General features: G+C 50.2%; 1 protein-coding gene across 1 annotated transcript in view; it reads right to left on the reverse strand.

Annotated features, from left to right (window-relative positions):
* Nucleotides 1-2,438: 2,438 nt before the first annotated feature.
* The window catches only part of MGAT5 (alpha-1,6-mannosylglycoprotein 6-beta-N-acetylglucosaminyltransferase), an 85,508-nt gene continuing 62,159 nt past the window's right edge, over nt 2,439-25,787 (reverse strand). Inside the window, exons 11-17 of the mRNA XM_078866667.1 lie at nt 25,264-25,397; nt 19,375-19,521; nt 16,473-16,619; nt 14,725-14,841; nt 13,484-13,558; nt 12,165-12,322; nt 2,439-9,166 (exon numbers count right to left, since the gene is read on the reverse strand). Of these exons, the coding sequence (XP_078722793.1) occupies nt 8,968-9,166; nt 12,165-12,322; nt 13,484-13,558; nt 14,725-14,841; nt 16,473-16,619; nt 19,375-19,521; nt 25,264-25,397 (977 nt within the window). The 3' untranslated portion in view covers nt 2,439-8,967. The remainder of the gene's footprint in view (nt 9,167-12,164; nt 12,323-13,483; nt 13,559-14,724; nt 14,842-16,472; nt 16,620-19,374; nt 19,522-25,263; nt 25,398-25,787) is intronic.

Raw genomic sequence — 25,787 nt, forward strand, 5'->3', positions numbered from 1 at the left:
TTGCCGGGGACACGAGCGACGGCAAGTGTTTGAAGCCGAGTTTGTGGAAGTGGGCCTTGTGAATCATTGATGGCGATGATGAATAATGAACGCTTTATGTGACGTTCAGTTATAAGATGGAGAGATATTCCAAGAACATACACTGCAGGGAACACATGTGTTTTTGTGTGGAGGGGGGGGGGGTGCCGTGATTTTAATGATGGAAACAAATAACGACAAAAGTGTTCACGATCATTGAAGAGGCCACCCGTGGAGTTACAGACACCCCCACCCCTCAAGGTCACCCCATGGGAACAGGGTACGGAAATACAGGGTGCTTCAAAAAAAATGTGAACACTTCGCAGAATTTGAAACAACACCACGAGAAATGTGCCGCCTCCGTGCTCTGGAGACCACCTGGAGAAGATTCCAGGCGTGCGTTGACGATGATAGCGAACAAGTGGAAACTATTCTTGATTTGAAGCTTTCGTGACAGCAGGAGTCCATACTCTTTAGTTCTTTCGGTAAAGTCACGTAGTTAGAAAATTAATAGACCACGACGTTTCGATCGCAACACAAGCAATCGTCATCAGGTGAGACACACACAGCAGGAGGACTGCTGAGGCAGGAGAACGAGCTGCTGCAACACGAGGTTATAGAGGCTTTAGGTGGGCTCAACCCAAGCGTAAGTGGGCGGAGCTAGAGATAGAATTTGCATGTAAATGTTAGTGTAGTATCCCTTTTTCCATTAAAAACGATAGTCCCATATAAGTGTAATTTTTTTTGAAGGAGTATATTCCTTCTCTCTGTGGAAAAACATAAAATCGCTGTCGGTCTGTGTGCGTCGTCGATTCACGTCCCACGCGGCATTCCGCCACAAACACGACCACCTGGAAATGTGTCCCCTTCCGTGGTGGCCACACAACCCCACAACCAATGGCTTATGTTCCAACATCTTTGCACACATCAAAAGCCTCCTCTCCCCGTTACCCCCCTCCCCCTCAACCACCCTACCCACATCTTAACCCGCAAAAATACAGTGAAGGCAACATCGACTCGGCATAACCTGAAACGGCAACACGTTCATTAATATCACGGGGCCTTTTTTTCCAATACCAAAGTATGAAAAATAAGAATAGGTTTGAACACTATATTGTCAAGAGCATGTACGTTTGCATGGCCACCACAAGCACGCGTGGCTAATGCAGACTTGATTCTTTGCGAAAGGTATCTTTTTGGTGTTTGACCATCTTAACATCTATTCTGATATGTTCCACACGTCCATGCTGCGGCAGGGTGCACATTTGCCACAGCTGCCCCATGGACGAGACTTTTCACCGTCGGGCCTCAGGGTGACGGCCGCGTCGAGGGAAGTCGGGAAGCAGCTGACGGGAGATTCGCAGTCTTTCTATTCTGCTACAACCGACAGGAAACACCGCCCTCTGCAATCAGTGACAGCAGAGAGCAGGTAAAAGCTTTCTTGGCTTAAAATTCTTGACAGGCAGTTATGACCAGATTGTGATGATCAATAATAATGATGACCCTGATGATGATGTTGGTGCTCGCTGTGATGGCATATACACACGATCTACAGCCCATCATGACATCAGCTACAACTGTATTAGTTACCAGCAAATACAATTATTTTTTTTACAAAATATTTCGACAATGTTTTGAAATTAAATAAGTCTTCGAAGTGGAGCAGTTACAGAAAAGACAAACGTTCACAGACAATCAAATTCACAAGCTACGACACCTTTTGCTCATAACACTTTCGTGTGTATTTTTAAAAGCAGTTTATTTCGTGACGCACCCAACACACGCTTGTCGTGGTCTCAATGGCTCGGCCGCTTGATTTCATTCACACGTCATTCACACCTCTCTTTCATTCAAACCTCTCTTTCATTCACACCTCTCTTCCATTCCTCTTACGGCGCCGCTTCCACGCGGCTATTGAGCGGGAGGCCCAGGGAACCGCGAGCAGCAGCAGCAGCAGCAGCTTCCCTTTGAAGATGCCCATTAGGCCCCTTTCATAGGACGATCAGAGCGCATTCAATGGGTTTTCATTTCAAATGTAGGTAATAATGTGTTCGGCAGCGCCTGCGCGTCACATCGATGTAAACACTGCTCACTCATAAAAGCATTTGCGCTTATTTTTGTAGTTCCTCCAACAGATTTCCCGAGAATATAAATAATTAATATACATAAATGTGGCGTTCAGATTGAGCTTGTAAACAAAAAAAAACAACCTGACTTGGCAACACCTCGTTATGAATTCAGAGGCTCAGAAAAAGTATGTAATTCTGGCAATATTGCCACCCAAACAGTATTGTCGTTCAATCCAATAGCTTTTTGGAATGTTTGTATTGGTAGCCCTCCACCCTTAACATCCGCCCACCAAGGAGTTTAATGAGTGCAGTATTTTAAAGTCACCAGAAAGCCAAACCTTATTCAAAGTGTTTTTTTCCAATCACGATTATTCTCTTTTATTGTTTTTAACAAAAAACAACAATCCACCACTGTCAAAAAAAAGAATCACCCGAAAAAGGGACGCGGCCGACAGCAGCTCCCCCCCCCTCGCTACGACCGCCCGCGTCACCCAGCCCGCGTCACCCATCCCGCAACGCGCACGCGGCCACGCACGCGCGCGATTATGTCTCAGAGGTGGCGCGCGAGACCGCAGGGGCGACTCGGGTGACATCTCAGCCGATGGGGGCGTTGGGCGCGAACTGGCTGCGGAACGTCCAAGTTCGAGTTGACAACGAAGGGAATCCCAAGCCACGACGACGACTCGTTGATGAACGCGGCTGTCGCCACGTCGCGCACGGGTCGCGTGGCAGCTGCACGAGCTCCCCGTCAGGTGCAATGATGAAGACGTTTGGCGGGTGAGAGTCACGGGTGAAATTTCGTTTCAGGGGCGATTTTGTCTCGAGGTTCCTCTTATCTACCGAACTGCGATTAATGCTGCAAATAAATTCGCGTTTGTTTTCGGGTCACCTTATAAAGTTGATCATTGCCTTCATGAAAAACAAAAAAGAATCGTATTCAGTGTTAAGGCTTTTGTCCTTTAGTTTACACAGTGAAGCTTCTCAAACTCCGGTCTTTACCAATTGTTGTGTGCATCGATGTGCAGCAATTTTAGTTATGGATGTATATGGATTGGTAAATGTGTAAAAGGTGGAATGGAGCTTGAGAAGTCCTGTTCTAGAGGATTTTATTATCCTATTCTACAGATCCGGCCACGGCCCGCGTACCGACACTGATCGTCTAAGACTGCGCCAAATGACGACGCGACACGAGTTGCCTGGGTCATCATTTCACTCCTTCCGTCTTTTTTGCTTCATGTCTTGTCACTGTACATTACAAATAATAATAATGTGCAGATAAACTCTGACTGCAGCTCGCGATGCAAGTTGGCCGAGGTATGCGTTTGACGATCCCCGCTACGGATCCGATCAGCGAGACCGATGGCACCACAACGCCGCCGCCGCAGAAAAGCCACGCAAATAAATAAACAACAACAACCGTTTAAAATCGTCGACGAGCGAAATCGCGACGCGAAAACGCGCGGGGAGTCTTTGCCGCGATGATGGCACCGCCGCACGACGATGGCGAGACGCGGTTTTGTGTGACCGGCGTGGGCGCCACGAGCACACACACACAGAGCTACACAGGCAGGCAGGCAGGCGTGGGTGTGTGTGTGTGAGTGGGTGTGGGGTGTGTGTGTTTGTGATAAGGCAATGTTCACGTGACGACGAGACGAGGCACACAGTATGTCTGTAGAAATAGCAAACGAAAACTAATTAATACGACGCTGGCACGGTTATGTTGACGTTAGTTTGTCGAGAGCGTCAACCCCAAGCATTGCAATGCTGGAGCGAGCGAGAGTGGGGGCGAGGAGAGAGAGAGAGACTTTGGGTTTAGTCAACACAGCAGAACACAAGACGGTAGCGCGGTGGGTGACTGCTGACCGAGACAGCTACCCACAATACAGCGGCTGGGAAATGAAACAAAAGCACGGAGAATAATTATCTTTGACCGAGTCAGTAAATAATAATCTTTGACCGAGTCAGTAAATAATTATCTTCGATTGAGTCAGTAAATTAACCTGATGGCGTGACCCCGGGGCCCCGAATAAACGGAAGTTAAAATCGTAATTACATTTCTTTTTGGCGACTCTGTCCCACCGCGCACATAAACGCCGCGACCCGCCTGGCGCGGTTCGTTCTGTTGTCGTGTCCAAGCGCAGCAGCGAGGAGGAATGCGCAGAAGAAACACAACTTTGAAACTTTGATTAGCGCATCGCGTAGAGCTCGTCGAGAGGGACAGATCGCCGTATCGTTCGCCTTCAACAGACATAAAATGACGTGGCAACGCAGTTTATGCGAGAGCCAGGGGCTTATGGGACCCCGGGGTCCCGCCATAAGGTTCATATACACACACACACATGTATGTATGGATGTAACCAATTCAAGACAGGGGCCGCTGTGGTTAGAGCGCGTAATGAATGGAAAGACTGCGAGAGTTGAAATCCCAGCGAAGATCGACTAGGCTCAGCATCCCCCCCTCACCCTCCAGGGCCAATTAAGAGAATTACCACTCCGTTAGAAGTCGTCAAAACAGCGGTCCTGCAATGGCCAAACAGCCCTCCCCCCACATCACAGGAATAGGGACATTCGTCTATATGCACCACTCGTTTAACGTTTAAGCGAGTGCCGTAGCTACGGAACGATGCAGCAGGACTTAAGGGCCAGAGGGGACCCCAGGCATCGGCTACAAAGAGGGGGGGGGGGGGGGGCGGGGGGGTTTGACAGCCCCCCCCCCCCCCAAATTCACTCCTCGCAGCGGGGCCCGCGTCAAAGTCGCTCTCAGCCGCTGTTGCGAGGACTGTCGAAGGGCTCTGCACGCACATCGCTTTCATTGCCCAGAGCCAAAGGTGCCTCGCCGCTTTGGTGAATCTAGTGCATTAAACCTGGAACGAAATAAAGCCTAGCCTCATTAATAAATATATAATACACGCCAATATACATGGTTTTTTACTCAAATTGGACAACCAATAATGGCATATATCATCATTGTAAAAATAAAATTGAAAACAAATTCAAGTTTGAAACGAGTTAAGTGTGGCTACGAAACCCAACAAGACTGCCACGCATTTGTAAGTATAGCACAGAGCACACACAATGTAGTTGAAACACGATATCACGATAACAGTATATATAAAAACCAGAGACGCGTTCCGTGTTTAGATTTTTACAGACTTTCCATAAACCAGAGAAAAAAACTTTTTTTCACGTCTTTTTTTCGGATTGTGCATTTTTTGCCAAAATGACGGGTTAAATAAACAATGATGTCCATGTACCATCGGAGTCGGTTTTCCACACTTGAGCATTTTACGCAGTGAAATTTAAACCAGGTTGGAAGTTTAGAATGTTAACATTTAAAACGCTATAATTGTTTTGGAGAATGTCTACTGCAAGGGCACGCTTGCTTACGGACATTACATTTCACACTCAGAGCACGCAAGCATTCTGAACAGCGGTCCGTCGTAAGCGCTTACTTTTTCTTAACGTTCTGAAATGTCGGACGAGATGGCATTGCATGATAAAATACTTCTCTCCCACTACCGTAGTTTCCCTTCGTAAAAAAAAAATCAAATAGCAGGCCGACGAACTCTCCCTCGTTTTTCTAAAAGTTTCGATTTTTATTCCAGTATTTGTTTTGGTCCCAGCGTCATGTCATGAGAGAAAGTATTTGTTCGGATCTCCGTGGTTGCGGACGGTATACGGCTGGGAAGTTAGCCAGACTAAATGCAGAACCAAATTTAAATCGGATGGGGTTTTTTTTGCGCAGTCATTTGTGACTGGGCTGAGATCATCAACTCGCTACATTTGAGAACATGGTTTTAATCACAGAACCTGGATTCAAACCCAGCCCCGTCATTGCGGTGCCGGTTTGAGCCGTGCCGAGCCGTGTCTGTGCGTGTAGGGCTCAACTGAACCGTGCCGAGCCGTGTCTTGCATGTGTCGTTGTCCATTTCTATAAAACTCCAATGGTCTGCCGGGGTCGCTGCTCTGGGTGAGATGTCGTCTTAACCTAAGTCACGAATCATCCGTCAATCCCAGCCAACGCTGTCCAGAGACAAACTTCTGCTACTGCTGACGCCCCCAGAACTACCGAGATAGGCGGTGCACTTCGGCAAAACCGTTGGTAAAAAAATTCACACATCAAATAAATTACTCGCGAGGGTATTACCCATTACATAGCTACACGTAAGGAGGGCGGTCAAATCCAGACCCCTGTAGCCATATGGAACTCTCCGCCTCTGCTCGTCAAACCAATTAATTCCATTTGCTCGTAAATCCGGAACCTTGCCATGCCGCATGCATGAACATCGAGCGGTTGACGTGACAATCTAGATTTGTGCGTGGCTGTTTAAGCCCCAGGGGCTTCCTGCCACGGCCTGAATAACATCACGCAGATGTGTTAATTATAAAGAGGTAATTATAGGACTCCATAGTCGGCATGTTACGATTCATCTTTCCAGCAACTCCGTGAACTGTCACGATGCGAGCTATATTTTTGTTCCAGCATGCAATTTTCTTTCATCTCATTGTTATCGTATGATTTGTATTTTCTGGTGTTTAGTTTTTTTTCTCTCCACTACATTAGCCTAAAATATAACAAAGGCATTTTGTATAAACAACCGATTTGTACACACACGATTGAATGCGTGTATTGTGGGCATCAGGATCGATTTGAATCTGCGAAATGACGCATCGCTAAACGCCGACATGGCAGTCAATGTCTTGATTTATGTATCACCACCATCACAACTACACGAAGGGCTTCACAACAATGCTGCTGTACGACAGCCTGTCAACGCGGCTTCACTCATTTCAGGAGGTGCACACAACCTGCCTTGGGCTTTGCAGTGCTATGCCAAATTAAGCTCCAAACTAACAGTCAATCGCGACGAAGAAAACACAATAACAATAATCAAGCTATTAGAAAGAACACACGCCAATACTGGCCCAACACGCAAGAAAAATCCTCAAGTGCGCGTCGACACACTCGCTCGCTAGCCGTGTGACAGGCACAAATATGACTCGCATATACAAGGCTGCTGAGCGGTGGTGCTGATTCAAAGCGGTGGTGGCAGCAAGTGGGATGATTAAATTCAGTTTCCAAATTTAGATTCTCCCGTGATGTTTGTTTCCTTCTCCCCCCCCCTCGCGCACGCGAATGAAAGCCGGGGCCTGGCTCAACCCCCGTTCGAACGCGGCCACAAAGCAGAGAGAACGAGCAGTGTATGAACTCAGAATTCAGTAGCTTTTGAGTGTGAGAGAGATAATCTCCGTCGGCCAAACACGCGACACCGATCGTAACCAAACGGGGACACCGGCCAAGAGCGCACGTCACGCAAATTCCAGAGAAACGTAAAAAAAAATCCATCTCAATTGCATAAATACAACAAAACGCTTGCTTCAGTTTGAAGAACGCATTCACTAACATTTCCTGTTACAACGTGTACCGTCACTTACAGCAGCAACTGTCTGCCCAATGGGGACGGAGAAGCATCTGCGGGAGGCCTTGCAATGTGAATTGGAACGGCCACCGCAGGTTCAGGCCACGCGCAGAGACGGAGCAGCAGCGTCCGCCGCAGCGAGCCCCAGCGGATGACGACGCGCCGGTCCAACCGTCCGGAGTGCCGCTCATCTCGCAAAGCAGCAGCAGCAGCGGCGGCAGCAGATGTACCGCGTTACACCGTAATAAATACGCCACGCTCACATGATGCGCGTCTGCCTTCATTCATGCATCGTGGGTAACAGAGCAGCGCTACCAAACGTACTCCGTACCTTTGACGTTAAAACGTACGCCGCAAAATCTGCGCCAACTACCTCGAAAGACAATTCTGTACCACGGACACAGTTTTATACTCGAACGTACTTCTCGGTTAAGTGCGAGTGCCTGCGTGATTGTACCGGACAAACCAAACAACACATTTAATATATAGATTTCCTGTCTATCTCGAGTTTACACATTTACAAGGACAAAAGAAATGCCAATCTCCGTCCAGTTTCTTCATAAAAAACAATAATCCATTAACAATGTAAAGATAATCATACACAAAAGTAAAGATCGGAACACATCCCACGACGAGGAGACAGGTAAGTGTCTCCTCAGTTCACCGTTTTCATGATATCATTTAAATATCGTAAGGCTGTGGAACAGCTGCCTTCCAGGAATATTCAAATCTACACGGGAGTATGAAGACGCAAGTTCGGTGGATCAGGGAGGGGCGGCAGCAGCAACGGGGAGGGGGCGGTTTGGTGGCGGAAGGACAGAGGAGGAGGAGGACATGGCCAAGCACAACGTAGAAAACACGAACCGCCGTTTAACCGCGGCACGCCGCGACGCGATGATGCATGCGCTAGGGATGTGCACGGGCCGAGTCCCTTGTTTGCGTAAAGCCGGAGAGGCGCTCCACGTGTCGCCCCCCGCAGCGCGACGGGCCAAGGGCAGCTCCTCCGCTTTCGACTGTGAACGCCGAGTTTTCCACCGGCTTGCACCAGATTCGGCTGTTAATCAGGCTCCCCAAAAATTGGGCTGTTAAATCACCTTCCCCCGAACCCAACTTGTACCAGCGACCCGGTCCGGAGGTCACGTTTGCTCTTCCTCCGTGCGATCGTCATTTGTGAAGCTCCACAATCGACGCTCAATGAAAAGAAAACAAAAAGGCAGACGGCCACATTTTTCCTTGTTTTGGGGCGATTTTTTTTCTTTCTCGAAACAAAACAAAACAATAATTTAAATCCATTTGGGTAGTTGAGTTAAGGCTTAAGCACAAACGGCTCGGTCACAAAAAACGAAATCGACGTGGAAAAAGATGGAGAAATCCTGGCTCAACCTCCCTCAGGATGCGACTCGTCCTGCCGTCCGGCATCCAAGCGAGGGGGTCAGGGGCGGCGGCGGGTCGCGAGCCCTTCACAAGCAGTCCCGGCACAGCGCCACCTGGCCCTTCATGTAGTCGCGGCACGGGCAGATTCGCCGGTGCGTGTCGTGGCTGCCGGCGCAGCTGAAGAGGAGGTAGTCGCCCTGCAGGAGGCACTTCTTTCGGCCGGACTCGAGCGCCGGCACAAACACCTCGTTCTGCACCTCCGCCGAGTCGCACTCGACGCCGTGCCTGCAACGGCACGCCCGCAACGCGCACCCCGTCAATGCTCGGCAAGCACTTTCTCGACGCGGTGAAGATTTGCCGATGAGGCTCACGACGCGAGTGGCAGCCACAGTTGGGAACGCGGATGAGAGGACGACTTCCATGTGCAGGTGTGTTGCAATCCAAGGGCGTGAGACACGAGAAATGGCAGTGGCTTCGGGGAGGCATTCATCCAGCAGTGGATTGATCATGACTGATGGTGATAATGATGGTGACCTCACCAACAAAGCACCCAGCATATCTCATCGAATCTCGAACGCTAAGCAACTTTGAGCCTGGTTAGTACTTGGATTAGCTATTGTCAAGTCCCAGAAACGGCATATTGAGGGTGATTTGGTTTTTAGGCCATTATCATTACTTTGCTGTTGTTATATTTTTGGGTCTTTCGGTAAAGTCACGTAGATAGGTTCAAAGAAAATAATGAAAAATAACAGAAAACCACTTATTATTGAACCTATCTACGTGACTTTACCGAAAGACCCAAGAAAATTAATTCCTGCAGACACGGAAGCTTTAAAAGTCAAAATTTGCTGTTTTTTCCTGGATTTTTCTGTTGAGCGTAGTCACTTTAAGATGTTCTTTGTTCATGTCTTTGTTTGTTGCGGTTGCACCCGAGTCAAGAGCCGCATGGCTCACAGGGCTATACCTAATAAATTAAACTGAAAAAAACTGAAACAACTGATCACTAGCCTCAGCCATGAGCTCTCCACGACTGGATGAAGGCCTCCCCTAGCCACTGCCATCTCACTCAGCCGTTGGTCTCGACTGCCGGCCGTCATCCTGTCTAACAGCGTGCTCCTGCCCAAGACCCACGTTCTGAGCTGTCATGTCTCTAACGTGTGCGCCTTCTCGAACCCAGGTGTTCCTCTCGGTCTCTCATTGTCATTCCAAGCACGCACCTTGCCGTGCACACTCTTAATCTCTAAGACTACTACACACGAGGCAATTTGAATTTATAAAGCGCCTAAATGAGACGCTGCATGTACGTGACGGAAAACGCACAAGAGGAGAGCTTCTCTATTCAAGGCAAAGAAGGAAGTTAGGGAGAGGAGTCTGCAGGAGAACAGGAGTGAATTCATGGATAGGCAGAAGAAGAAGGAAGGTCCAAAACAACGAGCAACTTATAGTACTACGCAGACCAAGTAATAAATATAAAAAGTGCGTGAATGTTGCCGCGTCGCCAGAGCTGCCCGGACAAAATGAAAGGATTCATTTTCATATGGAACAGCCTCAAGAGAAAATAATGACCGACATTCAATAAAATCATATTTCTGTAGCCTAATACGCAGAGCTATTCGCACGGAAATAAATGATGCTCGTAGATTATCGCACCAATTTGATGTTTCTGTCGTTTAAAGGCCAAGGGATCGGGTTCCACCAGAAGGTGGTGTTGGTTGTGCGACGCGAGGCCGATTGGGGGTCAACGTTTAATTTACACACAAGGCGTGCACACACAAGGCGTGCGCACACAAGGCGTGTACCCGAGACCGCTTCTCCAGATGCTGTGCAAAACAGTGGGATACATTAATCATGGGGAAACAAGGCGGAACATTAATAATGGACACAATTAACTTTTAAGAAATTAAATAGATGAGGCAGTCGGACAGAGAGAGGAGTAGGGGAAAGGCCTCGAGCCTGGACTTGGCCAGGGACTGCACGGACGGCGGGGGGTTCCAGTCCGTGGGCGCAACAGCGGAGCGACCTTCCACTCACCGAGAGAAGCGTTGATGATTAGTCTACTAGTTTACTCAGGAAGGCCTCACTCTCGGCAGATTACTGGGGCTGACAAAAGGTCGTGGTTGCTGGAGCGAAGAGGACAAGAGGGGGAGCCGAGTTAAGCTGCGGCAGGAGAGGTAGACGTTGAAATGTACGTTGAACTTCTTTCGCAAAGTACGAAGCCAACCATGCTAATCGGAGGTGCGTAAGCAAGCGAGTGGGTTCACGGAGGACCTTGAAGACGGTCATGTTTTGCCGCATAAAGCCAAAGAGTTTTCTCGGCATCACAAGTTCAGGCTCCGGAGCTCCAAGTCTAAGTGCTAGAGAACGAAGCACTGCCTCAGAGGCTCCCATCCAGATGAGATGTTTAATCTTGGCTTCTGTCCCACTCTTGGGATTTTAACGACTTCGTGGTGCACTCTATAAAAGACCCATGCGGTAATTATTAAGAACGGTGTCCCTGCTCACGCGGGTCAATAGAAGTGCCAGTCTGTCCGTGTGCTCCCCCCGTGCTCTGCCAATTTCTACAAAACGAGCGGACGTCCGGGTGACGGGCTGCGTGGTATATCAAGCGGATCCGTCTCGCACGCGTCAACGCGGCAGAGAGATAGCCGAGCGGCCACCGAGCCCCATTTATGTCGGCCAGAAATCCTCGAATCCCACGACAGCCTGCAGATTTCAAAAGGCAATTACCAAAGCGAGTTGCTGTTTGACGTAAAACGGGCTTTTTTTTTTTTAAAGGCGGCCGGAAACTACTTACGATAGTAGAGGCCACCGCGCGCTGCCAATGGGGGCACAAGAGTCAAATCGGGAAATGTTCCGTCGGGCGGCTGCGACGGCGACACTCGGTCCCACTGGCAGCCACAAGCACCTGGGGGGTTTGACTCCCGATTCCGGTGCCTTTCTGTGCGGCGTTTGTGTGTTCTCCCCTTGTTCTGCAGGGGTTTCCCTCCGGGTTTTCAAGTTTCCTCACATAGCTAACAAAAATATATGTGTAAAATGTGACTTGTATTGGCCAAACATCCCAATAGTGAAATATTGAGACGCAAATTACTCGATTGCGATCACATGCAACAACACTGTCCCCCACTGAGAAGACTTGGCAGGACCCTCCTGAAAAGGGTGCCCTTTGAGAGTCAGCGAGGCTTTCCCGGGTAAACGAGCTCAATAACGACGGAAGACAAAACCCAAAAACAAACAACTCCCCACGAGTCTGAAGCTTTGTTATTGGTGATGGACAAAGCCTTACCGTCTAAGGTCCTGCTCCTTGTTGAGGTGAGCAAAGTACGTCGGCTCGCAGATCAGCTGGCTCTCCTGGCACAGGTGCTTGCACGACTGGCCTGGCTGGGCCACCTTCACCTGCAGGGCGCTCAGAGGTGGCCACAGCCGCTTCTGATGGCAGAAGTCCTGCAGCAGGGGAAGCGGCGTGGTGCGCGCAGCGTGACATGCGTGCGTGGTTAATAACGCCGAGGGTCTGGGGAAGAACGTGATGATTCGCTCCCCCACCACCATCACCAACCATCACCTCGGCTATTTCCAACATTTACATTAGCATGGTACCAAAATTGTGGCATTTACTGAACACTTCAATTCTAAACACAAATTCACCATGATATAAAAGCTTAAAGTCGTATTGCAATTTTTTTATGGAACACAAGTGAAGCAGATAGGAATATAAACCCATCACACGGTTTGGCAATTTACGGTGCAAAATAAGTTGAACATACATACAACTTTGGGATATTCTAGACTCATGAGTAAAAAAGAAAATGATAATGATAAAGAACTTCAACCCTTACTACAAAAAGCCACTCAAATGTGCATTGAATGGTGGTCTCAAATAGCAGACACAGAGCATGTCTTATGGCAGGGACCCATGCCTGCACAGTACAACCATTGCAGAATTCCCACAATTCGTTACCTATTTTATCGATCCTGGAGAGATGGGGTGCTAATTATCAGACGTGTCACGACTCATCCTCCTAAGTGATCCAATGAATCGTCACAACACGGGGGAAAAAGCATTGAATGTTGATTCAAGTCTTATTCCCTAACACATTTTTTTAATCGTTTCATTTCTATCACGTCTAAACGTGTTCTCATTTGTACAGTTGCCTTCGCTAGGCACACCTAAATGCAACGTCAGCAAATCACAGGCGTATCATTTTTCACAAAAAGGCCACCGATGCATTCTTACGTGCCGAGTTTCAGAGCACGCATCGCAAGCGTCAGAAAAGATTTTAATCCGCGGATCGATGCGATGTTACAAAGCTACTAATTACAAATAAGTAGCGAGAAGCGCCGGCTGCCACAGTTGGCAGATAACAAGCTTCCAAAAGAGCAAAAAAAATCAATTCATAGCGATTCTGGAAATGCTCTAACGTTGCCTGCTGTGAAGTATGGATTTATTTTCTATCCCCTGAGCCGTGGTGGGGGGAGGGGAGGGGTGGGAGGAGGGGGGGCTCTCGGCGATGTGAGGAGAGGGCACGAAGGGACCACCCGCAGCTCCGATCCCTGCGGCCCACGCGGCGCTCCCTCGGCGCGCCACGCGGGGGGGGCGTCTCTCACCTGCTTCTCGATGAAAGCATTCACCCGCTGCAGCATGCCCTCGCACGTGAACTCGTACGGCATGTACGGCTCCGTCTTGGGGGGGGGGGGGGGGGGCACAAAACAAAGCGACGCTGACACGAGCCGTTCCCGGGAATCCAAGCAGGACCGCCGGGTGCGTGGCGGAGCTCTCAACACACACACATACAGACAGACATACATACATACACACACACACACATACACACACCACCACCACCAGCTCCCCCAACACACACACAGACACACATACACACACCACCACCATCACCAGCTCCGCCAACACACACACACACATACAGACATACACAGACACACACAGACACACACCACCACCATCACCGGCTCCCCCAACACACACACAGACACACATACACACACCATCACCAGCTCCGCCAACACACACACATACATACACAGACATACACAGACACACACAGACACACACCATCACCATCACCAGCTCCCCCAACACACACACACAGACACACAGACACACACAGACACACACCACCACCATCACCCGCTCCCCCAACACACACACAGACACACACGGACACCACCCAAGGGAAAATGCACAAAGACAAAGATCCCCCCGTATAGCCTTAACAGATTGTTTGGGGCAAGTGCTGTGGGCGAGCACAAAGCCACGCACATGCACGCTCGTGGGAAAGGCGAAGACAAGGCGCGTCTGCCGTTTAGCCGTGCAGACTGCTGGAACAACAACAAGAACAGTAATAAAGATTTCAACACGTTATTATCACGTCTGCATGGAATTCCATCTCAAGGCGCTTGACAAAAATGAACACCGTGACGGCGCAGATCAGGGTAAGGCAACCAGCGCCCAAGCCCACAACAACAAAACAACAAAACAACAACAGTAGCGACAACAACAAGCCACGGGTGTAGCCGGGGCAGCCAGGGTAGCACCAATTAGTCCCAGGGCATCCTCGGGTTGTGGTGCTGGTTGGCGTTTAGATTGGTGTTCCTGGTGGTGCTATTGATTGGTGATATTTGGTGTTGTTATTGGCGAGTGTTGACCTACAGTGGTGCTGACAACGGTGGTGGCACTTTGCTGTGTTCATGGTTTGTGCTGGTAGCGGCGGCGGTACTGGTTGGTGTTTTTTTCAGGTGGTTGGTATTTGTTGGTGGTCGTCGTGGTTTGTTGGTGGTTGTGGTGTTGTCGGTGTTGGTTAGAGTCGATCCCAGCGTGCGTTGTCCACCTTCTGTGCCACGATCTGCCGCACTGCCGCCTCCACCTCCTGCGGGTCGTCGATGTCGATCGTCCACACGTGAGGCTTGCCGATGTACACCTCCGCGTACGGGTGCTGCGACGTCAACTGGCGGGCAAGCGGCAAACGGGGAGAGGGGGGAGAGACGTTGGAGGGGGAACGCACGGCACAGCGAGACGGCACGGCACGAGGGCCGCGGGTGAGCCACAGTTAAGTCGTATAACGCATCGCGATGATGTGCGCGTGGCATCCGTGCGCAGTGCGTAACGCTCCGTTATTCTCGCGCTTCACTCATTTCAATCAGCGCGAGTTTGTGTTTTCCTCCACTTTTAAACGATTAATGTTTTATCATTTTGGGATACTCGTCTCTTTAGGACTCCCCACATTCAACAACATCAATTCCATTAAAATGGCCATTATCCTGCGTCTGGTCGACAGCAAGAGAGAACGCTTTTTGTTGGTACGGTGTCTGTAGCTCGGCCTGCAGAGTTCATGAGAGTCCACGAAGAACGACACAAATATTGGTCTCCGCACCTCGTTGGATCTGGGAAGCTAAGCAGGTTTGAGGCAGCAAGTGCCTGGACGGGAGATGCGTTGCAGACACCTGACTGCCACGTGTCGGGAGACGGCAGAACAGTGATCGGTGCAGTACACCCTTACATCTGGTCTACTCAGTGGATAATCTGCATCCGTTTGTGCAGAGTTTTTGTGTTCTCCCCTCGTATGCGCGGGTTTAATCTCTACCCTCCATTTACCCCTCACAAGCAAAGCAATTATTAGTGGTACCGACCAAACATCCAGAACCCTCCTTAAAAAAGTCTGCAGACTCAGTGAAGCTTTCCTGGGCAAATAATTGGCATAATTACAATCTCAAAAATAACTGGCCTAATTAGTAAGCTACCCTTATGTGAACTAAGCGGTCAGTAATTTTCAAATGTTGCATAATTAAAACCTCACCCCTAATTACTGCAGGAAAAGTGAAAGCGACCAAGACTCAGCGAGTCGACTCGGTTACACGAGCGACTGAATTACAGGTTCGCAACACGAGAGCGCCACGTGACGGAACCAAACAAAAGCGTCAAGTGCGTCGAGGCCAGGTCGGGGCAGCGTCCCCGCTTTGCCCGAGCGGTTACGCTGCCTCCGTATCGTCTCACAGAGGTGGGCGGGGGGGGAGGGCGAGGGTAATCAAGTTTAACCGGCATCGTGGCGTGGGCCAACGTTGTCACCTCCGGGAAGAAGAATATCTCACAATCCCGAAAGGGGGAACCAGTCTTGAGTGGTGGATTATTGCTATTATCTATATATATGTATGTAGTTGCCCTTGTTGTCCTTCCCCCCCGCACCTCCGATTAGCACGGGTAGGCTACGTACAGTGCGAAAGAAGGGGGAAGGACAAATCATTACGCAATAATTACACAACTGAAACAAAAACCGGAAGATTTACAGATTGCCCAGGACAGCGGCTGCTGCAAGAGGACGATGGTGGGAAAACCGGGACATGTGGCGACCGTTAGGCCAGGGCGACGAGCCTGCGATTAGAGTCTTCGTAGGGACACGCCGTCCCCACGGGCTCGAGACCACGCGGCGCGAACGATCCGGGCGTCGGCGCACGGAGGGGCCTCGTTGGCAATCGCGAGCCCCGAGGGACGGCCGCTTGCTCGCTCGACCCGACAGCTCCACGATCACGCCGTGGGCAAGCGAGGGGGCGCGCCGCGATGGGGTGGTGCTCGCTCGCGTACCTCTCTCAGGGTGGGCTTCCCCTTGAAGAAGTCGGTGTTTTTGCTGCTCTTGGGGGGACGGAAGCGAGGGTTGAGGAAGACGCAGCCGTTGGCGATGGCCTCCAGCGGCGCGGGGCCCTCGTACGGGAAGCCCAGCCCCACAAACAGCTGTGGAGTGGGGGGAACCGCAATGAGAGAAATGCTCGGCTTTAATTTGTTTTACCAAAACCAAACGCACAGCCTCGCGTTGTTTTTGCCAAGGAACGAATCTCCTCGTGTTTGTTAAACGGAAATCTCACGGTTATTACGAACACGTGACGGCGCGTCATTGCCTCGTGAGCGTTGTTAGGGATTTTTTTGTCAGTTGGTGATTGTGTGCCAAATGTTAAGGCAGAGCTGCCGTGATTTTACCAAGGAGCAGGTGTTGTCCAAAATTGATCTTTCACAATTATGCACTCGTATCGATCGCACGCGCCGTGAAGAATTTTTAATAGGTCGGGGTGATTTGGGTTGATCATTGAAAACAAAACATTCGCATGCAACTCATTGCAGAGTGCAACCGCTGCTGCACGGTTACACATTTCACGCTCGTCCCCGTTTCCGTGACGCCGAGAGATTCGGCACGTGGGTGCCCGCAGCGACTCCGAAGCCCAGCGTGGTGCGTCTGGGTCGAGCCCGCTCGTTGTGCTTGTCAGTGCTCAAGCTTCCGCCACTCACAACCGGAGGCGTCTTCACTCCTGATGATGCCCTACGGTCGTGCGTGGCGAAAGCTCGCGTAGAAAGGCCGAATACCATGTGGCTTAACTTGGAAGAGATGACATCATATGGCATCATATCTCGGACTTCTGATGATATTTGTTGGACGATTCCAAGTAGACCCTAGAAAGCGACCACCCACTGTAATTATATACACCTGGAGAGTAACCTTTCTAATTTGCCATATGGAGATCGTACCGCGAAGGAAGTTCCTGCTCTTCTAACTCGCAGATTTAATTCCCGCTCCCTCGGCCCCTCCGGGCGCATCGATGTGGCTGCCAAAATTGAGCTCGTGATTCGCCCCCAGTTGGTTTACATTTTACCACTCGTGACAAAAGAATCCACGGCCACCCCTCGTGGCTGTGCGACATATGCAGCGGCTTCCCCAATGCCAGCCGCACGATCACTACCGCACGATATCAGGAAACGTTTAAACGTGTTCAAGATTAAGAAGATCGCCCTCCGCCAGCCCGACCACACGCCACTGCCCAGTAGAACGTGCAACGTCGGGCCGACGTCGCACGTTCCCTGGACGACTGCTCCCTAAAGGGATTCTCATAGATTACAGAAATATACGACGTTTATTTGCACCTCCGATTAGCAGTTGGCTACGTACGGTATAAAGAAGTTCAACATACATACGAAGCTTAACATCTATTTATAACCAGTTAAGAAGCCACTGCACATGGAAGAGGAGACCAAAACAACCCATGAGGGGTTCTCTGCAGCTACCTATTGTGGAGGCCCTTCCACCAGCTGTGGCATGAACAAGCAATTGCAGGGCTGCTCCTTTATCTTTTCAAGAGCCCACAGTGACCGGGGAACATGATGTGCAGATAAGTAAATAAATAATTTGGACAGAAAAACACCAACACATTCTCGGGTGCACACCGAACAGCGCCGGAAAAAACAATCCGACAATTGTTTGAGCAAAATTTAAGAATGAATATGAAACCATGGAGGATGTAAGACGATTCGACATTAATTATAAAGTAACATCGCTTAAAATGGAACACGACACTGCGAGCCCCGGCAAGGCGGTGCTGAGCGCAGCCTCGGGCACAACCACAGGCTGGGATGCGGACCCCTTGCGCAGGCTTCTCTTCAACCGCTCCGCCCGGGGGAGGGGTGCGGGTAAAGTCACGACTTTTGACCACTTCAAAGCAATTGACCTTTGAATCAAAACCGCCAATGTCCCAGCGACACACACGGGGTGGCGCTGCAGCTTTCACGAGGTCGCACAACGCCCACCGCCCACGAACGAAACTGGCGCCCAATCAAAATCTGTATTTAGACTGGAGAAATCCGATGAGCTATGAAGCTTTCTTTCACAGATGTCCAGCAGGAGGTACGGGGTCAGCGAGTAACGGTGTGGAAATAGAAGCTGCTGCAGGCTGCTGGGAGTGTGATACCAGGGAACAGATGCCGCTGCCAGACTCCCGGCAGTCTCCCGTCCACGAGACCACCCGGTCCAAGCGAGCCCTCAGGTTCCTCCACTGCACCCATAATCCAGTCCCCCAGTCAGTTATGAGAACGCACTCACCGTTTCCAAGAATCCTTTATGGAATCGCATCTCATTGCTCATCTCACCGTCCAGGCACCCTCCGATCTCTCCCCTTCTCAGCTCACTCTACTCCGATAAATACTCTCGACACAAAAGTAACGAAGGGGTTTTTTGTTGGAGCTACCCAGTCAACCATTGCTCAGTGGGAGGTTGTGCCTACCCCTCTGTATGTACGTTGAACTACTTTCGCAGCGTACATAGCCAACCGTGCTAATCGGAGGCACGTTGTTAACTCCCCTGCCCATATTCAAGTCGAGACTCAAAACCGTCATCTTCCCCTTCTTTCTAGGGCCGTCTCTTCTCTATTAACACACAACGCCTATGTTCTGCGCACCCTTTCCACCGCCGAGCGATACACGAGTAGCACTATTTCGTACAGCATCTCGCCGAGGGATATGTGGTCGAATTTAGATGTCCCCCCCCCGCCTCCAATTCCAAGACGTGCTGAATCCAAAGGGGGTCAAACAAAAAGTAAAAAGAGACTTGCGCCCTTTCCCAGTTGCCCCTCTGTGCTCGCGGGGGGCAGCAATCCTCCCACTCGCTTCCCGCTCAGAGTTCTCGTTTTGGCTTCGTCAGGTGGCAAACAAAAGGGAGAAAGGGTACCTTGGTCTCACGCAGCAGGAACTGAAGCTCGCGACCGCTCAGGATGCCGTGGTTCTTGACGTAGGGCGGCACGTTGACCGTGGCCCCGTGCACGGTTCCGTGGATCTCCGTGTACTTGCCGATGATGTCCAGGTACTGCATCTTGCCCTGCACGCGGAGCCGTGACATCACGCACGAGCAGGGTGGGGGGTAGACGCATGAATGGGTGCCGTCAGATTTTCCTTTCGAGAGGTGAGGCAGGTTAACTGTTATATGAACGTGGGTAAAAAGTAAAAACGTGGATTCGTAATTTATGTTTGGGTCGGAGCGGGTGAGTGAAAAGTGTCGTACACCCGGCTCCACCCAACACATTTCACTCGCGCGACGCGATCCTACAATGAATTTTCATTATATCGGTCGCAAAAGCTCACGTGGAAGCAAAGGTGAATAATAACAACAATTCCATTCATTTGTAAAGGCTAACCGAGTCTCAAGACTCTTTCAGCAGGGTCCTGTATTGGGACATTTGGCCCACGTTAGCCGTATTTTGATGGTGTGAAGAAAACCGAGTGCCCGTAAAAATATCAATGCATAACACTCAAAATTCCGCACAGATGGATTTTACGAGCCTATTTAATGCACTGCCAATTATTTGCCCAGGAAAGCTTCCAGTGACCTGACAGCGCTGCGGGTTTTGGCGTTGAATGAATCGGGGTGATCCATCAACCCTTGCCTCCAACGTTCTGGATTGCAGGCAAAGTGCTTATGGCAGCCACAGTCCAAGAACACACATCACGAGACCAAAACGCATTCCACTTCATACACCGAGGCTCCACTACGCTGTATTTCGTATTACTTGGCGTGTGCATTCCGGTCACAGTAAACCGTGCTGTAATCATGGGTAGGGGTTTAACGGTGGATCGCGTGAGAACCGGCATTCTTTTGACACGTGTACGTAGTGCAACGGGTTGGCGTGACTGCTGCAGCCACTAGAGGCCGCTAAACTCACCCCGAAATGCAGAAGAAAAAAATCTATTTTGAATAACATCTCTCCCTACCGACAAGGAAAACGTCGGAAAAATCAACAAAGCTACGGAGCAACGCTTTGTTGCCGCTACGCGGCTGCTGCAGAGGAGTGGAGTGAACTCGCTGGGCGATAACGTGACTCGGCTATACCTCTTCAAGGTGGAGATTGTTCCGTTTCAGCGGAAATTTTCTTTGCAGTGGCAGGCGCCGTGGGGGAAACGGCTTCAATAAATAATTAATAGTCGATTCGCAAATCTGAATCCCGACAATCCATCGAATCTCTTCCCTACATTGTTACAAACTGAAGTCACAGTGATTGCAAATATGTTCGGTGCCACAAATTGTTTTTTTAAACTGCGTTGACAGTGAGAGCACACAAAAAACCCTACATTCATCAATAACACTGCCCTCAAGGGGTAGCCGTATAAATTATAATTATATACGGTTATCTATAGAGAACGTTTCGGGCAGCCTCGCTGTGCTATATAGTAGGGATATTCCCCGAAATGTTGTCCATTATATACTTGTTTTTCTTCAGGGCCACACAGTTTATTGACAAATGGGTTGAGTTTCCGTTTTCCAAGTATGAATTCACCAAGGGAAAGCGCGCTCACCCACCCCAAGTGTCGATGCACAGACCCGGAAGAGGAGTTCTAACGCCCCCACTCTCCCGGTTGCGGCACGGAGCGGAACGCGCAGAGGCGGCGCCTTGTCAACCCAAGCGCCAGCTACGAGCGGAGACGGGAAACCGATCCATGACCCCGCGACCCCCAGCGACCGCGTGCTAAGCGGCCACGTGAAGACGTGGACGTAGCAGCCCACGGACGCGCGAGACGCTCGCCCCCCGTGCCACGACGCCATCCCGGGAATGGGCATGGTGTGAGAGTTGGCGCGAGAGTTGGCGCGAGAGATGCAAATGCCAAGTTTGTTGGCAATATTAACGAGGCGTTAACAGGCACTCCTTGAAAAGGTGGAAAGTGGAGACAAATTAAACCGCAAACACACGCGTGTATGCATGCGTACGTACGTGTATGTGCCGTATTGCTTTTTTAAGATCGGGCGGAAGAGCTCACAATGGGTCCTGTTGACAAGGTATCCATGTACTTATGAGGGTGCCGCCTTTGAGTAAATCAACATGTAGATAGTATAACAAAAGCAATGCTGCGTGGCATATCAAAATACCATTTTAATGACCACATCTCTCTCCGTAAAGGTCTCCTTTAACTCGGCAGCACACAGTCTATTGTCCTATGTTTGGCAGAACGGCAGCTGTGTTAGTCAAGTTTCCTCAGGAGGCCACCGCCAGGCTCTCGCAGCAGGGGGCGCTGTTGCTGTGCGCAATCCCAATTAAGTAATTTGCAAGCAATGGGATGTTTGGGTCAATACCAGTCACATTGTATGTTTTTGTTTTTAGCTTTCGGAGGAAACCGGAGAAACCGAAGGAAACCTGTCAAGGAACAAGTTGAGCACAGAAAGGGTGCCGCCTTGAGTCGGGACTCAAACCCAGGCCACGCTTGCCGTGAGTCATGGGTTTAACTGCTGCGCCATCCTGACGTTTGTTTAGCATTATGGGTAAAAGCATACTTAAGCAGAAATGCAGGATTGATAATATTTAAAAACCAAGAAGGTGATTGGACGAATTTATTATCATGTGCAGACAGAAGAGATTTGGCGAATTCTAGTCGATGATCCTGAAACTCCAAAACCCGCCGGGTTGGAGATGGCCAAGAAATGGCGGTACAGCAGGCGGGCTGTTGAATCCTGTTTTTCACTGTGTTTTTACCAAGTTTAGTTGAACACGTAGGCTTTCGTGACCAATATCGTCCATTTAGTTAGTTGTATTGACTGGCGAAACATCGTACTCAGATTCTAAATGTTGTGGATTTTCTCTCCAACACACCGGTGTGCTGTACTAGCAACGAATTGGCACGTTCTGTTTACGTGACAAACCTTGCCACGTAATTGTCTGTGTCGGGTGGTGGCGGGTTTAACAACACATTTATATTTACGCGATCTAACTAAATAAAAAAGCCTGTGTTATGTGTGACTAAGTTTAGTTTACTCTGTGCTTGCTGGAATGCGACGTGTTGATTACCTTCAAAACGTTCAACTGCGTGGCTTCAGTTGTTTGCACTTTAGAATCCGTAGCTGTTATACACCTTTTTTTCGAGTTTCAGCTTATGGCATACTAAAAGTTTACCGTTATAAACTATAACAAGATGTGGATATCAGTGTCTAATATATTGCACATTTGAATTTATTCCGTAAGTTTATTGATATGATGCGTGTAACTGTGGTATTTTTACGAATCACATGCGAACCAGTTTTATGCTATCATATTTCAATTTGCATTCTTACAGTTGCACTGGCACACACCAAATATCCACCGAGCAGCATGACAGACTGTGTTGGAAGGTGCTGTTAGAGAGCAACTCTGAAGGCCGGCATGGCACACGATGGGGTGGTGGTGTGACACCGCCACGTCCGGCAGCCTTCGCCACCCTAGTGGCAATGTGTTACGTATCGCACCAGGTTTAATTTGAGGCCAAGTCGACCTACGGGAGGACTAGGACTGGTTCAGATAATTGTCTTGAGCGGTAATCGAACTCGGGTCGCCGGGTTCGTAGCGCAGTGCGATCACCGCTGTGCACACACGGGTCTCTTGTATGTCACCAGCGGACTCTCCTGCCACGAAGCCGCCTGCCCCACCCACCACAACCATGAATATGACACAAGAAACTTAGAGTTCTTCATGTGGGCATTTGTTTTTTTGTTCAAATGTGAATCACCGTATTACTTGAGGCCCCCCAATTAATTTTACTTGGACAACGCAAACGCGCATGCGCTCGTGTGCCATAATTATATTTCCCCGGGTCTCCCTTGAAAAGGAGACTGCTGGTCTCAATGGGTGCCCATTAACCAGAGCTACTGCACCCCAACGTCTTGTTGCGGGCCCGCGCGCTGTCCCCTCGTGTCACGTGGGTTCCCTCTGGGCACTCCGGTTTCCTCCCACGTGCAAGAACGCTCCTCAACCGAACTGAACAAACATCCTAAAATGCAGCAGCACCCTTATAAAAATTAGTCTTGAGACTCGCCGAGGGTTTCCTGGGGAACAGAAACTCCAAATATACGGGCGTTGGGCTCGAAACCACGACCTCCTGCATACCAGGCGAGGGAGTTAATATCTTGCCACAGTGGCTCCTAAGTAGTCAGTAAGTTCCCAAGACAATGGTAGTCAAACCCAACCTCTCAATCGCTTATGGAACGTGAACGTGACTAAGGCTCGGCGAGAAGATTCGGCCACACGAGCAACTGAATTACAGATTCGCAACACGACAGTGCCACGGGACGTAACCAAACAAAAGCGCTAAGTGCGTCGAGGCCAGGCCGGGCAGCGTGCCCGGTTTGTGCTGGATAAATTATTATTATTTAAGCCCATTTCGTACTTTCAGTGTGTGGCCCTGCGCCACCCCACCCACCCATCACCCCCCTGCTCCCCCTGGCAATTCCACTTCCCTACCCCAGCCACCCACCTCGTGACCCCCCCCCCTCCTGAGCACCGCGTCGCGCTAATCCTACACGGCCGTTTGCGACGGCAGGCATTTCGAAACCGAGAATGGCAGAGCGGGACACGCATTCACAGCAGCTGTACGCTGCCGCGGTGAAAATAAACGGATCGGACTTATTTTAAAATAAGCCACGGGGAACGCCGTTCACAAAGGTGTCATGCTTAGCAATGCAGAGGTCGCCGGCTATATTTAACCTCCTGGCGCGGCAGCTGGAACAACGGTTCACATTTATTAAAAACCCAACCCTCTACTGCTTCTGTGCACCCATCGGTACAAATGGGTGCAGCACCGGAATTAGTGCATGGGCAGGTCGTGTGCGGTGGGATTAAGTGGGCGCACTCTCGCCTCTTCCAAGTTGTCTTGGGTGGCGTGTGTGGAAGAGGAGGCCAAATGCCCGCAAGAGCGGCTCTCTGGTGCTCCCTCGAGTCGAGGCCCTGCTGCGGGCAGTGGTGTGAGCGAGCGGCTGCAGGGCTGCAGTGTTTAATATCTTTCTTGCCTCCACAGAGAACAAATCAACAGGGGGGTTTCAATGGCGACGACGATATCTGCTTCCGTGCTTCCTGTTTGCCCCCATTGTGGCTGCTCTCGTTAATGAAGCGTGCGCGTGTCGCACAATGGGTCCCTGTCAACGCATTGTGCAGCGGAGTAATTAGCGTGCGTGCGTTTGTGCGTGCGTTCGCAGCGGTCACACCGACCGGTGTTTGGCCCGCGACTCCGCGCCGAGGGTATTGTGATAACAAAACAAAAGGAGCGCGTGCCGTTTACCGCAAAAAGCCTCGCCGAGTCTCAAGGCTCGTGCTGGGGGGGGGGTGGTAGGGGGTAATTGCAGTACCAAGCAAACAAAAAAAATTATAATTACAGAAATCCTGAGAACATTTTAAGCACGGACAGCAATGGGCAGATCAAGAGTAAACATTCACCTATTCTTTATTTTAATTGAGACTCGTGCACAAATAAAAACACACACGTAAAACAAAGTCAAAGACTTTAGACTGTTGTGGCAAGTGCTGTGAGCGTACCTCATTAGGCCGCCGTGCCGTATCTGGGAAAGGTGGGGCCAGCACCAAAACCGACTGCCTTTGTTTCCCCTGCGCTGATGTTCACCCACCGCACCGGCTACTCATTTAAGGCCGAGTCAAACGCAGGGAGGGCCCAGGACTGGTTGGGATTATTCGCCATTGATGTTCGCTTCCGCCGGGAATCGAACTCGGGTCTGCACGTTTGGAACGGAATATAAATGGTGGTGCACAATGTGCAATGTGCACCACCATTCCCCACGATACTCGCGCGCAAGCACACGCGCAACACGCGGTACCTTCCAGAAGTTGTCCACTTTTCCGTAGACCAGAGACTGGTTCTGCCTCTTCACATCTTCCATGTGCGCCGCGTCGCTCGAGTTCAGGTGCTGCTCCACCACAAAACCAAGGAAGCTGTTGTCGGGCGTGTGGGCTGCACACATGAAGGACACGCATATACACGGACTCGTGAGCAAGCGTTTTACAGGAGGTAGGCATCTACAAGTGCGTCCAGGAGAAATAGCGCGGGCGGATAGCAAACGCGTCACACTTACGGCGAGGAGTTTCGGTGACAGACTAATTTTTTTTAAGGCATTGAAAAATGCGAGGAATTGTGAGTAGACGGCAGAGGAAGTCATGCGGTGTGTCCTTGCTCTGCAGATATTCCGTAGCCCCGCGGGAACAACACGCAATCTAACCGACAGAGCTCGAGGACTGAACAAAGTGCGCAACACAATCCCGAGCTGTTGCTGCTGCTGCTCATGTTGTTGTTCACTGCGTCGCCATGCTGCACATGAACGCCATGTCGGGCAGTCCGGGTTTA

This window comes from Lampetra fluviatilis, chromosome 2 (assembly GCF_964198595.1).
Source record: "Lampetra fluviatilis chromosome 2, kcLamFluv1.1, whole genome shotgun sequence".
NCBI lineage: Eukaryota > Metazoa > Chordata > Hyperoartia > Petromyzontiformes > Petromyzontidae > Lampetra > Lampetra fluviatilis.